The 17,003-nt window shown below is 31.3% G+C and overlaps 1 protein-coding gene across 3 annotated transcripts in view; it reads left to right on the top strand.

The window, feature by feature from the left end:
• LOC126880431 (organic cation transporter protein-like) overlaps positions 1–17,003 on the top strand; it is a 241,254-nt gene that overhangs the window by 188,865 nt on the left and 35,386 nt on the right. For all 3 annotated transcript variants that reach the window (XM_050644284.1, XM_050644286.1, XM_050644285.1), the window contains exons 3-4: positions 5,755–5,947; positions 12,130–12,233. In XM_050644284.1, the coding sequence (XP_050500241.1) occupies positions 5,755–5,947; positions 12,130–12,233 (297 nt within the window). The remainder of the gene's footprint in view (positions 1–5,754; positions 5,948–12,129; positions 12,234–17,003) is intronic.

Genomic DNA, 17,003 nt, shown 5'->3' with positions numbered 1-17,003 from the left:
ACTTACAAGAAAAGATATCACAAACATTAAACACCCTTGTGGCATTGATTTGAAAGATGGATATAGCTACAAACATGACGCAACCAGTGTTCATTTTTGGGTCAAATGCTTACAGACTATGTCATGTCCAATATTATTTTACAAACAACAGGACATACTAATGGATATTCATCCTGAATTTAACATTTATGATTTTTGTCTTATTTTCATGAATGCTGTGCCAAAATGAAATGTTAATTAAGTTTGGTAAATCTTTTATCGTAATAGATGGAACTCATGAACTCATTTCTTATGACTTTGAACTTACGACAGTATTAGTAAAAAATGAATTTAGGAATGGGTTTCATAATGCTTTCTTATTTTCAAATAGAAAAGATACCTACTTTTATTTACCAAGTTTTTTTTTAAATACATGTGTGTGATGGTGTTATATGTACAGTTGAGTGTTTTCATATCAGACATAACTGACACCTTTTACAATGCCTGCTGAAATGTAACGGGTTCTGTTCCTAATAGACTGTTTTAAGTGCCTGGCACATAGATAGGGCATGTCAAGTAAATCTTAATAAAATATCTGATTCTGAAAAAAATCTTATGTATACAGATGTATTAATGATGTTTTAGAAAGTATCAATAGCTTTTTAGGTAGAATTCTAAGTGATGCAGGTACATACAATTTTAGTAAGTATTTCCAGTAGAACTACTGCAATAACATCCAACAATGAGCCTATTGTTATAGGAAGGGGTTGTGGAATTAATACCAATATGACCATTCAAAATCTCATAATATTACATCTCATATTGTTCACTACAGTAGTAATGAGTGAGCCTGCATACACAGAACCATAATAATATATTATAGTTCGTGTATGCAGGCTCACTCATTACAATAGTGAGCAATATAAGATATAACATATTATAGTATAAGTCTCTGTGCATGACCAGATTAACATGTTTGGTGCCCATCTCGAACAAGCTCCACTTGGCTGGTACCACATACTTAAATCATTTATTTAGTTACACAGTAGTACTCACATAACGTATGTGTCGTCAGTACCTTCCGTAAAACCTTCGTGATGCTACCAATACGTCATGGCCACTGAATGTGTTAAAGCTTGTTAATGTAGGAGAGTTATACTAAAATATATATCTTATATTATATTGCCTTAAATAGAAAAAATATCTTATTTAAATTGTATCCATGTAAGTTTTGATTTAATGAAATAAACCTTTTAATCAAAAAAGTGTTGTTTACTTGTGTATACCCAGCAATATCCTGATCATAGATAAATAATATTTTATTACCGGATCCTGATATGCAGACCCCAATAGGGCTTTTCATCGATTGTCATTTGTTTCGAGCTTCTGTCATGAGTCACATAATATTAATGTATCTACGTCATACGTCTTTGGTTTGTATCATTGGTATATACCAATAACGTACGACATAGATATATTAATATTATGTGACACATGACAGAAGCTCTAAACAAATGACTGTGAATGAAATGCCCTATTGAATAGGGCTTTTCATCGATTGTCATTTGCTTCGAGCTTCGGTCAAGTGTCACATAATATTAATATATCTACGTCATATGTCTTTGGTTTGTATCATTGGCAATATCAATAACGTATGACATAGATACATTAATATTAGACAACACATGACAGAAGCTCGAACCAAATGACTGAGTGAAAAGCCCTATATCATGTAAATACAAGTCATAAAGTTGTCTTTCTATGGTTAAAATTTCACAGCCTAAAGACATCATTTATGTAACTTCTTAAGCCGTCACAAAATGACTGCAATAAGAAAATAGAATTTATTAACTCGCCTCGCCCCCAGGCAAAGTAAAGGTGCTAGGCCACTAAGAATGTTTTTTTCAATTTTTTTTATTTTGCGGCTTTAGCGCTTAGCTATTTAGCCAGATACATGATGAGAATTAATACTATTATAATACATATTAAAACTAATTCAAATTACTAGTAATTTTATTAATATTCTGAATAATTATGTAACCACTTAATACTAAAATACAAGTGTCCATCTATACTATCCCAACACATTTTCACCTTTGAAATCGTAAATTTCCATTCCCATTAAAAAATAATTTGTACTGTTTGTATAAGTATATTTCTTTTGAGCTTCATTTTTTTTTCAAAATACTGCAACATGAGTTTTAAACTATGACACAGTACAATACTTGTTTCAATATTTACATGTAAATAAAATAATCCTAATTATAATACTTGTAAAAGTAAGGTTATAAATTTAAGAATACAGAACTCTCTTTTAAAACCGAAGTGGCATTAGACTAATTTTAAAATTCCCGCTAAAAGGAAAAAGGTAAATCTGGCAACAGTGCCGTCGTTTGCTGGACATTTAATCTCTCCCGGAATTATTTAAAAATATCTATTAAGTGAAAATCGTAAGAAAATAAAATTTTGTGAAAAAACCTCGACAAAGCTCCTATTAGGATTTTAAACCTGGATTTCAGACAATAATGATCAAACAACAGAAATAAGGGCCAGGATAGAAATAGCAAAAAATGCATTTGTAAAAATGAAAACAATTCTCTGCAGCAAAGACCTTAGATTAGAAATGATAGTACGAGTTTTGAGATGCTACGTGTTTTCGATACTGCAATATGGACTTGAGAGCTGGACATTGAAGCAAGAACACATAAATAAGCTACAGGCATTTGAAAAGTGGTGTTACAGGAGGGTGCTTAGAATAGCATAGACACAGAAGAAAACTAACAGGGAACTATTGCGGGAAATGGGCAAAAAATACGAAATAATAAATACAATAAAAATAAGAAAGTTACAATATCTGGGACACGTAATGAGGGGACAGTGATATGAACTGCTAAGACTGATAATACAGGAATAGATAGGAGGAAGGAGTATAGGAAGAATGAGAGTGTGCTGGTTGAAGAATTTAAGAGACTGGTTTAAATATATTTTTATGGAACTCTCCAGAGCAGCGGTAGATAGAGTAAAGATAGTGATGATGATATCCAACATCCGATTGGGAGACGGCACTTTAAGAAGAGGATGCCTATCTTGGCTACGAGATTAAATTAGTAAGAGATATTCAAATAGCAGAGTTAAAAGGAGTATAGGACTAATATGGGCAGCTTACGGAAAACTGAGTGAAGTCTTTAGATAAGATATTCCCATGTGCTTGAAAAGGAAGGTCTTTGATCAGTGTGTACTCCCAGTTCTAACGTATTAAGCAGAAACATTGACCCTGAGAAAAGTAATCAATAAACTACAAGTGGCAGAGAGCAATGGAAAAACTGGAATTACGGACGCAGTTAACAGAATTACAAAGCTGAAATTGAACTGGGCGGCACATGTTGCCAGGTTCAAAAATGGATGATAAACCAAGAAAATTTTACTTTTCTACAACTTTATAACATTTAAAGGGTGTTCGCCCATATATTTTGGTGCTGAAGTATGTAAAGTAGCACTGATGATTAAATATTTATTTCGAAAATACTCTGTGAGGTTATTACCGGAGGGACCGCAGACGTTCGGATACAATTAGCGTCTCTTTGCAAACACAATAACGTCGACTTTGCTAAGTAACAAGACATTTACTCAACACACACACTATACATTACACTAGGTATCTAATTGCAAAATCAACTGTACCATGCCAATGGCCATTAGTTGTCGAGGCATTATAAGAGCGTATATTTTACGGCTATATATTCCTACTTTTTCTTTCTGTACACGACAAATTATGTGTAGTAAAATTCTCACTCGTATGGAGATGTAAACATTAGTTGACAGTGGCATTGACAGCATTAACATAGAGAACATATTTCGTTCAGTTTTTGAATGTTCTTGGAAAACCGTTACTTGTATAATCGCTTAAATTATTAATTCAGTTAATTAATTGGTTTATTTTTTCACTAACTATGTATTCAGTGATTATAATAATTATATACCTACTATACAATAGAAACTAATAATCGAGAAAAGAGAAAAAGTGATAAAGTGATTTTAATAATATATTGTTATTATGGAACGCTTAGATAAATGTTGAATATCTTTAAGAACAAACTACTTTAATCACACAATATACCCTGGTGTATTCTGTGCTTGGATCTTCCATAAATAATAAACAATAAATAACATTTTTTTTTAGCAAATACACTATCAATAGATATTATTAATAAACAACTCAAAATATTCTTGAAGCCGTGTCAAATATTTAGTAGCCTTGTTGGTCACTGTCTTGTCACCATGTTCTGTTCGAATGAGTACGTTGTATGGAAAATATAGCGAATGTTCCATTTGGAAAATATCACCACGGACATGGTGTTCATATTTTTCGAATCCTGGAAAAACTAATAAATATTTCTGAAAAATTTAAACCCAGAATGAAAGATTGCATCATTACCGAGGGTAGAAAGTTCTTTAGAATAAACAAAAAGTATCTATTGAATGAGATATTTTAAATTAAAAATCACACTCAATTTTCTCTTTTTTTTCATCCCTGTAAATTAATAAAATAAATAACATTATATGTATAAGTTTTTAGGTAATATATGTAGTATAAGAAAGTTAAAACTTTCTACCCTCGATAATGATATAATCTTTCATTCTGCGTTTAAATTTTCCAAAAATACTTATTAGTTTTCTCAGGATTCAAAAAATCGAATGCATTTAAAAAGTATTGGAACAAAATTTTGCGCCTACGTTCTTAAGCAAAACAAAATAATTTTTTGTGATTAATGGTATACAGCCGACTACAGGAAATTATTTTTCCTTATGGAAGGGGAGCCCAAGCGGGGATCTTTGCAGTTACTCGAGCGCGTCAGATTATTACATGGGGAGAAACCTTGTACCCTGAAAATGGACCTCTACCATATATTGGCTCTTAATGCAGGGGAGTTCGTTAAGGGGGGGGGGGCGAAAAAAAATCTATCCTTAAAAAAACTCGAAATTGTCAGATTATGATAAGGTAAGTTAGTATGTACATGCAAAACAGTGTATATTTCAAAAATCTGAAGATTTGAGCGGGGCGTAAGGAAATGTGTGAGTCCCAAAGTTTCACAAGAAAAAAGCGAATATTTCGCGAAATGAATGACAGATCAAAAAACTAAAAAATACGTGCTCAATATTTTTCTTTCAAAAATCTATCGAATTATACCAAACACGACTTCCCACAGAGAGGTGTGGGGGGGGGGGGGGTAAATTTAAAATTTTAAATACTAATCCCGCGATATTTCGCGAAATGAACATCAGATCGAAAAACTGAAAAATACACTTATTCAATATATTTGAAAAATCTATCGAATGGCACCAAACACGACCGCCCCTCCCCGGAGGTGGGGGGGTTGGGTTACTTTATAATCTTAAATGGGAGCCCCATGTTTTATTGCAGATTTGGATTCCTTGTGTAAAAATAAGTAACTTTTATTCGAGACATTTTTTCGAATTATGGATAGATGGCGCTATAATCTAAAAAAACGATTGTTGGAAATGGAAAATTAAATTAAAAATGGAAAGTCCTTACTAAAATGGAAAACTTTACGTAACTTTTTTTGTTTTAGGACCTACTCTTCACAACCCAATAGGTCCCCATAACGCTCGAGTGACTGCACATTTAGCATTTGCTCCCCTATAATTATGGATTTTTTTTAATATTGCTCATGTCATATCATATAAAGCAGTATATCTTTTTTCTGTACCTAATTCTATAACCTTACGTATTTTTTACTAGCGTTTTTGTTTCAGATGTAAATTACCAAATGAAACAGATAATTCTAGTTATCATTTAAATGAGACGACGTTGTCTCTGTATTATCCGAGAGATACTCTCCACAAAAAATACTCATCTTGCGAGATTTATGATACAAATAACAAAACAAAACCATGTGAATCTTATATTTTTGATCATGAAATATATGGATATACGTCTGTGATAGAGGTAAGTCTAAGATAAACTTTTTTATTAAAAAATTACACATAAAAAATATAACCATCCTGGTAGTCAATATAATGATATATATAATGTTATTGAGCCTCTAAGTGGAGCATAGTGCTTCAGTGAAAACACGCCATCGGGTTCTATTTTGCGCTAAGGCCTTCACCTCATTCCAAGACTTTCCTTGACCTCTTATGTTCGCCAAGCTTGTGCTGGGCTACCTCTTTTTCTTTTTCCTTGGGGATTTCACTATAGGGAAGTCTTTGCAATGCTGGAACTATCTTTTTGGAGTGTGTGACCGATCCAACCCCACTTTCTGGACTTCATATTTCATTTTCTACCCTCTTTTGTTGGGTCAGGTGTAGCAGATCTTCATTTTGATGATGTTTGGCCAGAAAATACGGACAATTCTTCGTAGACATTTGTTAACAAAGACCTACAATTTGTCTGTAAGGGTTTTTGTCACTTTCCAGGTTTCATATCCATAGAGTAGAACAGACATGGCATTTGACTGGAATATTCGGATATTTGTCCTTTTAGTATATTCGCCAGAGCTCCAAACAGGGTTGAGCATGCTGAATGCTTATTGAGCTTTTCGTATCCTCATGAATATCGTCTTCTGTGGCTCCGTTTTCTGTTATGACACTTCCAAAATACATGAAGTTTTCCACATTTTCATGTTGTCGATAGTACCTAAATAGCGTGTTGTTCCTTATAATAACGATACTGCAGCTGTATTATTATCTTGCAGTTCAGATAGATATGACCTTCCCATTTTGGTTTATCTAGTGCTTTTGAATTGTATCACTTATGCTGCATATTTTTTCTGTCCAATCGGTTCTTTATCTCTTTCTTACTTTATGCTGTTGTTACTTTCTCTTATAAATTTGCATGTGCCTAATTCTACCAAAAAAGAATTTGTAAGCCGTATCAATCATGTTAATAACAGGCCTAACCTTGCATTAGGAGCTGCCCCAAATTTTATTTTTCTAATCTTTAGGAAGGGTCAATATTAGTATAAATTTAAAATCTCGACTGAATTCCACCGTTGCGTTAGCCGCCATCTTGATTTTAAACGAGAACCGTTTTTGCTCAATATCTCCGCCATTTTCAATTTTTTGACAAAAAGTGTAGAAACTGAAATTGTTGAAAATGCGATTTTCTATAATCTCATTTATTACAATTTTTTTCGTGCGGTCGATATTTTCCGAGTTATGAGGGGAAAATAGTGCCAGTTGTAGCATAATTATTGAATTATTGAATTATCTCGTTTATTATTAGTTTTACAACAAATATTTACCTATACAAAAATGAAGAGAATTAAATTTTGTACAATTTTGATGCTGCTCTTTTTTTTGATAAAATCAATATTTAAGGTAGTACGTATGCGGTAAAGGTGCGAGCGTAAGACCTGATTGATTTTGTAGCAATTGTTTTTTCTCAATATCTCCGCCATTTTCAAATTTTCGACAAAAAGTGTAAGAACTGAAATTGTTGCAATTACGATTTACTACAATTTTTCGAGAGAACCAGTGGCGGGTCTACAAGGGGGGGAAATGGGAAAATTCCCCACAACAGGGTCCAAAATAAAAAAAAAATTGTTGGAACATCACGATATATTAGCGTGATCACAAAGTGATTGTAAGAAAAAAATGTTTTTTACATTTTCTTCGTAAAACTAATATTTTTCGAGTTATTCGCGCTTGAAAGTAACAGTTTTTCGATGAAAAAATCGACTTTTTTAGAGGGTTTTTTGAGAATACCTCGAAAAATGTGCATTTAATCAAAAAAACTGTAAATATCAAAATTGTATCTTTTAGTAACAAAAACCAAATTATTTATCTGTAATATCGCTAAGACCAACACAAACCGAGATACGGCATGTTAAAAGTTAGCTTTTTTCGTCAAATGCATAATTTGAAATATTCAAAGTAAAATAACGGAAAAATTTTGCATTTTTCGAGAAAAACTTGAATAATCTTTTTTTAAGTATACAGTTAGGCCTTTCAAAAAAAATAATAAAAAGTTTCTAGTCTGAAAAGTAAGCGACTTATGATCAAGAAAAGGTCGCTACCTGCTTTTCTCTATGAAAAAATCAGTGAAAACAACCCCCTAAGTACCCTCCTGATTAAAAATAGGTCTTCAACTTTCTGTAGTTCCTTTTATATTTGTATTATCAATACACCCAAGAAGTTTGACCTATTTAAAAGGCCTAATTTTAGAAAAATTGAAGTTTAAAGAAAAATTAATATTTTGGAATTTCCCATTTTTCACTTTTACTTCAAAATATCTGCGAAAATACTGGAGATACGAAAAAAATGATAGATTACCAAATTATAGCTTCTTTAATTACTAAAATTCCCTTGTGCATAGATTTTCATTAGAGTGAACAGTTAGCGAGATATAGCTGTTTAAAACCTCTATTTACGAGCAAACACCACCTTATTCGAGCCCTTTAAACCCACCCTAATTAAAAACTGAGGGATCTTACGGAACTTAGTTTACAGAGTCTTATAACTCTTCAAAAATCCTACAAAGTCATTTTTGAAAAATCTGTTCACCGCCAAAAATGAAGGAGCTGTTTATAGAACGAATTTTTTTTTTCGAAAAATTCGGATAGTCCGCTTTCGGATAATTTTCAATGTATGTATAATACCACAGAACCGGTTCGTATACTGGAAGATGACTAAAAAACTATTTGAATTTGTATTTGTACATATTTGTAAATTCGTATTTTTGTGTAAATAAATGTTTTTGTAATTCTTTAATTCTACTTTTTTTTCTGTATAGACCTATTAAAATATCTACTTATAAAAACTGTAATGTTATTAAGGGTGGTTTTTAAGGGTTGAAATATTATGATATTATATCCTAAAGTATAAAACAATCATTATTTAACCAATCAAAACCAAATTTTACCCATACTAAAGTATACAATGTTTTTATATAATTTTTGACAATAAGGGGTTGTTTACACCCCTAAAAATAATCAACGCCCTTAAGCATGATATAGAATATGAAGTACAGGGTGAGATGATCCTAATCCCAAATTTTTATGTAAATCGATGCAAGCCGAAATTATTCTTTTAGGATACGTAAATTTTTTATATATAGCTCCAACAAGGGCGGTTTTAAGGCTTGAAATATTATGATAGTATAGCTTAAAGCATAAAACATTCATTATGTAACAGATAAGAACCAAATGTTGACAATATTAAAGTTTAAAATGTTATTTTATAATTTTTTACAACTAGGGGTAGTTTTCACCCTTACAAAACCAAAAGCGTACAACGGCTCAATATAGAAAATGAACTAGAGGCTGTAATGAGCCTAATCCCAAATTTTTGTACAAATAGATGCTGGACGAAAAAATTGCGAGGTTTTGCCATTTTTTCAGCTTCATTTCCTCGACTATCAATGGCGGTGGACATTGTAACTCAAAAACTACTTAACCGATTCACCTGAATTTTTGCATATATTTTCTTTAGACATTTCGTGAGGTATCGCTGTCGAGATATTTTTTGTTTTTACGTTAATATTCACCCTTTGATTTTCACCCTTTCTTACAAGAAATTTCTTTGTGATACCAGAGTATACCAAAAACTCAAAAATCGTTAAAACTAAAATAACTCGACAGCGTTGCCTCGAGAAACTCATAAGCTGCTAATATCCACCAAATCCAATATGTGTTCTGTCATCCGTCTTCTTTTTACCTTTGAACTGCCTTTTAAATACCTCTCAAAGATATCCTTTACTGTTGTTATAACTCCTTTGCATGTTAGAAAATGCGATTGTCGCTACAGATACAACCCTCTTTTACTGCTTACAAGAATTAAATTTATAATTCATATACGTCATTTACTTTTCTGCTGTATTGGTGCGTGAAATCTGTTGATATACAGAGTGCAATAAAAAATAATACAATATAGAAAGAAAAATATAATACTTGGACCATGTGTTGAGAGGGGAAATATAGAATAATATGAACTACTTCAAATCATATTAAAAGGCAGAGTACAGGAAGACGCCAGAACTCCTGACTGATGGACCTGAGAAGATGGTTTGACCGCTCATCCGCAGACATTTTTCGTGCAGCAGTTTTCAAAGCTTTAGTTGGCGCAATAAGAAGAAGAACAACAACAAAAAGGCAGGTCATTAATTAAATTACATATTTGGGACTAAAATTAGTTCGATTGAACTTAACTTACTTTAGTACAAATGTGCACGTAAAAAAGGTACAGCCATTTGAAGTTACCAAATGAAAATCATTTTTTTTTCATATATCGAAAACTCTTTTATTTTTATAATTTTTTTATAATTTATCTATTTTAATTTTTTATCTATTTTTTACCTAGAGATCTTTTATTGAAAATGGACAAGTGGCATTCTTATGGCAGGAAAATCTTAAAAAAATATATAGTGAAATTTGTGCACCCCATAAAAATTTGATGGGGGTTTTGTTACCTTAAACCCCCCAAACTTTTGCGTACGTTCCAATTAAATTATTATTGTGGTAGCATAAGTTAAACACAATATTTTTAAAACTTTTTTGCCTCTTAGTATTTTTTCGATAATCTAGTTTTTATCGAGATGCGGCTTATTTTTTAATATGTTGACATAAAAATTTTATGGGAGTTTTGTTCCTTTAAACCCCCCAAATATTTGTATACATTCCAATTAAACTATTATTGCGGTACCATTAGTTAAACACAGTGTTTTTAAAACTTTTTTTACCTCCTACTATTTTTTCGATAAGGCATCTTTTATCGAGATGTGGTTTCTTTTTTAATTGGTTCAAAACATCCCTAAAAATGTAAATTTTCATGTTATTGCCAGGTCTCTATAATAGTCATACGTAACCATATACAAAAATGTGGTGGATTTGACAAATATTCAAAATATCTCGATAAAAACTGGCTTTTCGAAAAAGTACTAAGAGGTAAAAAAGTTTTTAAAACATTGTGTTTAACTAATGGTATCACAATATTAATTTAATTGGAACGTACGCAAAAGTTTGGGGGGGCTTGAAAGAACAAAACTCCCATAATTTTTTTATGGGGTGCACAAATTTCACTATAATTTTTTTAAAGATTTTCCTGTCATAAGAAGTTTTATATTTATCGATATCGATAGTTTTCGATATATTGGAAAAAATCGATTTTCATTTTGTAACTTCAAAGAGCTGTAACTTTTTTTATGTGCACATTTGTACTAAGGTAAGTTAGGTTCAAATAAACTATTTTTGGTCCCAGAATATGTGGTACAATTTATGACCTGTATTTTTGTTACACCCTGTATATCAACGAATAATTCGTTAAATATATATCGCAAACAATTAGAGATTTTTTATTGAAAATGGACATGTGGCATTCTTATGGCAGGAACATCTTAAAAAAAATAACAGTGATTTTGTGCACCCCATAAAAAATTTGTGGGGCTTTTGTTTCCTTAAATTTGTATACCTTCCATTTAAATTATTATTGTGGTACCATTAGTTAAACACAATGTTTTTAAAAACTTTTTTGCTTAGTATATTAGTACTTTTTCGATAAGCCAGTTTTTATCGAGATATTTTGAACATTTGTAAAATCCACCACATATTATCGTTTATATTCTAAACGGTTTAATACGATTATAGAGACGTGGTAATAATAGTATCAAAAAATAATATTCCATAATCTTACTTAACCATTTACAATTGTGGTGAATTTTAAAAAATGTTCAAAATAAGAATAAAAGGATAAAAACTGGCATATCGAAAAAATACTAAGAGGCAAAAAAGTTTTAAAAACAATGTATTTAACTAATGGTACCACAATAATAATTTAATTGGAACCTTCACAAATATTTGGGGGGGGGGTTTAGGGAAGAAAATCCCCATAAAATTTTTATGGGATGCACAAATTTGACTATTATTTTTTTAAGATGTTCCTGCCACAAGAATACCACATTTTCAATAAAAAATCTCTAATAGTTTTTGATATATTGGAAAAAATCGACTTTCAAAAAATCAAAAATCAAACTATTTTTGGCCCCAGAATATGTGACTTAATTTATGACCTGCATTTTTGTTACATCGGGTATATGTAATATTAATTGAATGATATTTTTTGTATTGTCTTACAAATAACTTATTAATAATGCTACCAGAATAACCAATGATTAAAGAGCTTTAACTTTTACAGTATGGGCTAACGTGTAACTCGGCCTATTTAATAGCAACATCGAATGCCCTTTTTATGGTAGGTGTAATGCTTGGATCAATTTTATTTGGAGAAATGTCCGACAGGTTTGTACAAAATATTGATAAACCAAATTTGATTTAGTTTTATTTTCGTTATTGCCTGCATTTTTATTAAGCTAGCGGCAGGCACCCCCAATATGACCACGTACTGACCACGGAGAGATGAATGGCCAATTTTAGACATACTGTTTTTGACGGTGCTGAAAACGAAAATGAGATTTATTTTGAATTTCATGTGGGGAACATTGTCAAAACCGCAATTTTACCCTAAAAATAAATAAAAATAAAATCATCTATTTTTGCGTTTACCTCGCTACAACTCTGTTCCATTTTAATATTTTTTTCTAAAATTTTTACAGTATATACCTAGCTCTAAAATTTCTGAAGACAACGGTACCTGTTTCAAGCTTTAATTCTTATTCTGATAAAGGTTATGAATTTTTCAAAGGAAAAGGTGCGGATTTGTGCATTGCAAAGTTTAATCGCAAAAGTTGAGTGACGAAATTTAAAATTTAGCCTTTTTAATCACGTTTATGTTAAAATAGAGAGTACAAAAAAGTTTTCTGGAAAATTTTAGATCAAAATGTTTTATAGAAAAAAAAAATAGTGCAACTTTTATTATCGACATTAGAAATCCCCAATATATCGGTTATTTTTCGAGATACATACTGACCATGGTTGGTGAATGGCTAATTTTGGTCTTAGATTATGTTTTTGACGATGCTGAAAACGAAAATGAAATTTATTTTAAATTTTAGGTGGTGGAATATTGTCAAAGTCGCAATTTTACCATTAGTCCAGAAAGCCACTGCGCATCCGCTAGGAAAAATATTCTAATTCGGATTTTTTGCACAATCTTACTCAAAAAGGACTCCTTTTAACAAATTTGCATGTTGCCAGGACCAAAAGTTGGTCAAAAATTTTTTAAACGTTTTTTTTTTTGTTTTTTTTTTTCTAAAATTATTTTTTTTGCATGGAAAAAAGTTTTTTTAGGTTTTTTGGATCATTCCAAACAGAAAAGGTATTAGCGACTTTTCTCTAAAAATGATAGTTTTTGACATATAAGCGATTAAAAATTGAAAAATTGCGAAATCGGCCATTTTTAACCCTCAAAAACTATGTGAAAAACTGAAAATTTGAATGTTAACAAGGTAGGTAGATATTCTTTTAACATCGATTGATGAAATCCCGAAGAGATTTTTGCAATACAAGATTCAAAACTCCTTTGTTTTTTAATTGCTATTCAAGCGTGCGCGGCACTATTTTCCACCGACAGTATGGTGCAAATGAAAGGAATAAATTCGTTATTTCATAAACTGGCGACTTTAAGGAAAAATCCCGAAACAGGTCGATTTTTATTTTTAAGTTATGATATTGTGGCATATATGGTATACTAGTGACGTCATCCATCTGGACGTGATGACGTAATCGATGATTTTTTTTAACGAGAATAGGGGTCGTGTGCTAGCTCATTTGAAAGGTTCTTCAATTATCTATTCAGTAATATAAACATTTACATCATTATTTATACAGGGTGTCCAAAAAATTTTTATTAAATTAAATTATTTGACAAAAACATAAGTAGAAGGACACACTGTATAAATAATTATGTAAATGTTTACATTACTGAATAGAGAATTGAAGAGCCTTTCAAATGAGCTACCACACGACCCCTATTCTCATTTAAAAAAATCATCGATTACGTCATCACGCCCAGACGGATGACGTCACTAGTATACCATATATGCCACAATATCATACCTTAAATATAAAAATCGACCTATTTCGGGATTTTCCTTAATCTTGCCGGTTTACGAAATAACGAATTTATTCCTTTCATTTGCACCATACTGTCGGTGGAAAATAGTGTCGCGCACGCTTGATTAGCAATTGAAAAACAAAGGAGTTTTGAATATTGTATTACAAAAAACTCTTCGGGATTTCATCAATAGATGTTTAAAGAATATCTACCTACCTTGGCAACATTAAAATTTTCAGTTTTTCACATGGTTTTTGAGGGTTAAAAATGGCAAATTTCGCTCATTTCGCTCAAAAATAATCATTTTTAGGGAAAAGTCACTAAAGACCTTTTATGTTTGGAATGATCCAAAAAACCTAAAAAAACTTTTTTCCATGCGAAAAAAATAATTTTAGGAAAAAAACAAAAAAAAAACGTTTAAACAATGTTTGACCACCTTTTGGTCCTGGCAACATGCAGATTTGTTAAAAGGAGTCCTTTTTGAGTACGATTGTGCAAAAAATCCGAATTAGAATATTTTTCCTAGCGGATGCGCAGTGGCTTTCTGGACTACATGAAAATAACAAAAAGTCAAATCACATTTTTTTGCTTTTAACTCGCTACAACTCTGGTCCATTTAAATATTTTTTTCTAAGGTTTGTACACTAAGTATATGTTGCTCACTTTTTTGAAGACAACGGTATCTGTTTTAAGATTTTAGTCTTATTCTAGTAAAAGTTATGAATTTATTAAAGTACAAGGTTCAGATTCGTGAATTGCAAAGTTTAATCGCAAAAGTTGAGTGGCAAAATTTAAAATTTATCTTATTAATCACGTTTTTGTTAAAACAGAGTACAAAGAAGTTTTCTGGAAAGTTTTAGTTACAAATGTTTAATAGAAAAAAAATGGCGCAACTTTTAATATAGACCTTATACATCCCCAAAATATCACTTATTTTTCGAGATACTGATCATGGGCGGTGAATGGCTAATTTTGGTCTTATTTTATGTTTTCGATGGTGCTGACAATTAAAAAGAGGTTTATTTTGAATTTTATGTCAGGGAACATTGTCAAAATCGCAATTTTAACCTAAAAATGAAAAAAAAGTTAACTCACGAATTTTGTTTTTTTAACTCTGTTCCATTTTAATATTTTTTTCTAAAATGTCTACAACATATATTTCTCACCTTTGTGAAGACTATGAAAGCAATTGTAGTCTTTCAGTCTTTTCTTCATAAAAGTTATGAATTTTTAAAAATACTCTCTGTCTTTGACATATTCATATTGAGAAAGACAGAGTATCTTAAAATAGGGGATGATGAAGAAGATCCAGGGTTAGAAATTAGAACCACAAAAAGATGTAATGAATATAAATATCACGGATCTATAATATCTAAAGAAGGCACTACCAAAAGAGACATCGAATAGAGAACGCAGCAGGGCAAAAAAGCGGTAAACATTCTAAGCTCTCTATTGTGGTCTAAATATAAGACAAAAAACGAAATTGACAATCTATCATACCTTGGTAGAGCGTATTATGACTTATGGGGCAGAAGTTTGGCAGATGACAAAAAAAGATAGAAAAAGAATAGAAGTAGTAGAAATGGATTATCTAAGGAGAGCGTGTGGTATATCTAAAAAAGATCACATCAGGAATGAAGATATTAGAAGGAGGACATATACTGTATATTCCAGTCTAGATAGAATTGAAACTAGACAACTAGTGTGGTATGGTCACGAATGGTAAACGAATGAATAAAGATAGATGGCCAAAGAAAGCTTTGAATTACATACCACACCAAAGAAGAAGAAGGGGAAGACCTTCAGTTGCCTGGGAAGAAAATGTACGGCACATCATGAAAGATAGAGCCATCAAAGAAGACGAATGGATGGACAGAAAACGATGGCGGTCGAAATGCGAGAAGCGGCAGAGGCTGTAGGAACCTCGCTTATAGATAGATAGATTTAAAAAAATCAAAGGTGCAGATTCGTGAATTGCAAAGTTAAATCGCAAAAAATAAGTGTCAAAATTTAAAATTTATCTATTTGATTACGTTTATGTTAAACCATAGAGTTCAAAGAATTTTTTTCGAGGAGTTTTGGGTTTAGATGTGTTATAGAAAAAATATGGTGCAACTTTTAATTTTAAGAAAAACGTGGTTTAATTTCTTTTTATTTTTAGGGAAAAATTGCGATTTTGACGATGTTCTCCCACCTAAAACTAAAAATAAACTTTATTTTCGTTTTCAGCACTATCAAAAACATAAAGTAAGACCAAAATTATCCATTCACCACCAATGATCAGTATCTCGAAAAATTAGCGTTATTTTGGGTATTTATAATGTAGATGTTAAAAGTTGCACGATTTGTTTTCTATAAAATATTTTGATCCAAAACTTTTCAGAAAACTTCTTTGTACTTATGTTTTATTTCTGAATTTGATTTAAAATCTATATTTCAAATTTTGTCAGTCAAATTTTGCGATTAAACTTTGCAATTCACGAATCTGCACCTTGTACTTTATTCATAACTTTTACTAGAATAAGACTAAAAGATTAAATCAGAAACCATTGTCTTCAAAACAGTGAACGATATATAGTGTACAAACTTAGAAAAAAATATTAAAACGGACTAGAGTTGTAGCGAGCTAAACCAAAAAAACGTGATTTTATTTTTTTTTATTTTTAGGGTACAATTGCAATTTTGACAATATTCCCCTATTTAAAATTTAAAATAAATTTCATTTTCGTTTTCATCACGGCCAAAAACATAATCTAAGACAAAAATTAGCCATTCACCACCCATGGTCAGTATCTCGAAAAATAAGCGTTATATTGGGGATTTCTAATGTCGACATTAAAAGTTGCACTATTTTTTTTTATAAATCATTTTGATCTAAAGCTTACCAGAAAACTTCTTTGTACTCTCTATTTTAACATAAACGTGATTAAGAAGATAAATTTTAAACTTCGTCACACAACTTTTGCGATTAAACTTTGCAATGCACAAATCTGCACCTTTTCCTTTAAAAAATTCATAACCTTTATCAGATGAAACAGGTACCGTTGTCTTCAGAA

This window comes from Diabrotica virgifera, chromosome 2 (genome assembly GCF_917563875.1).
Source record: "Diabrotica virgifera virgifera chromosome 2, PGI_DIABVI_V3a".
Classification (NCBI taxonomy): Eukaryota; Metazoa; Arthropoda; class Insecta; order Coleoptera; family Chrysomelidae; genus Diabrotica; species Diabrotica virgifera.
Note: the sequence above shows the minus strand (reverse complement) of the source record. Positions and strands in the feature narration are given on the sequence as shown.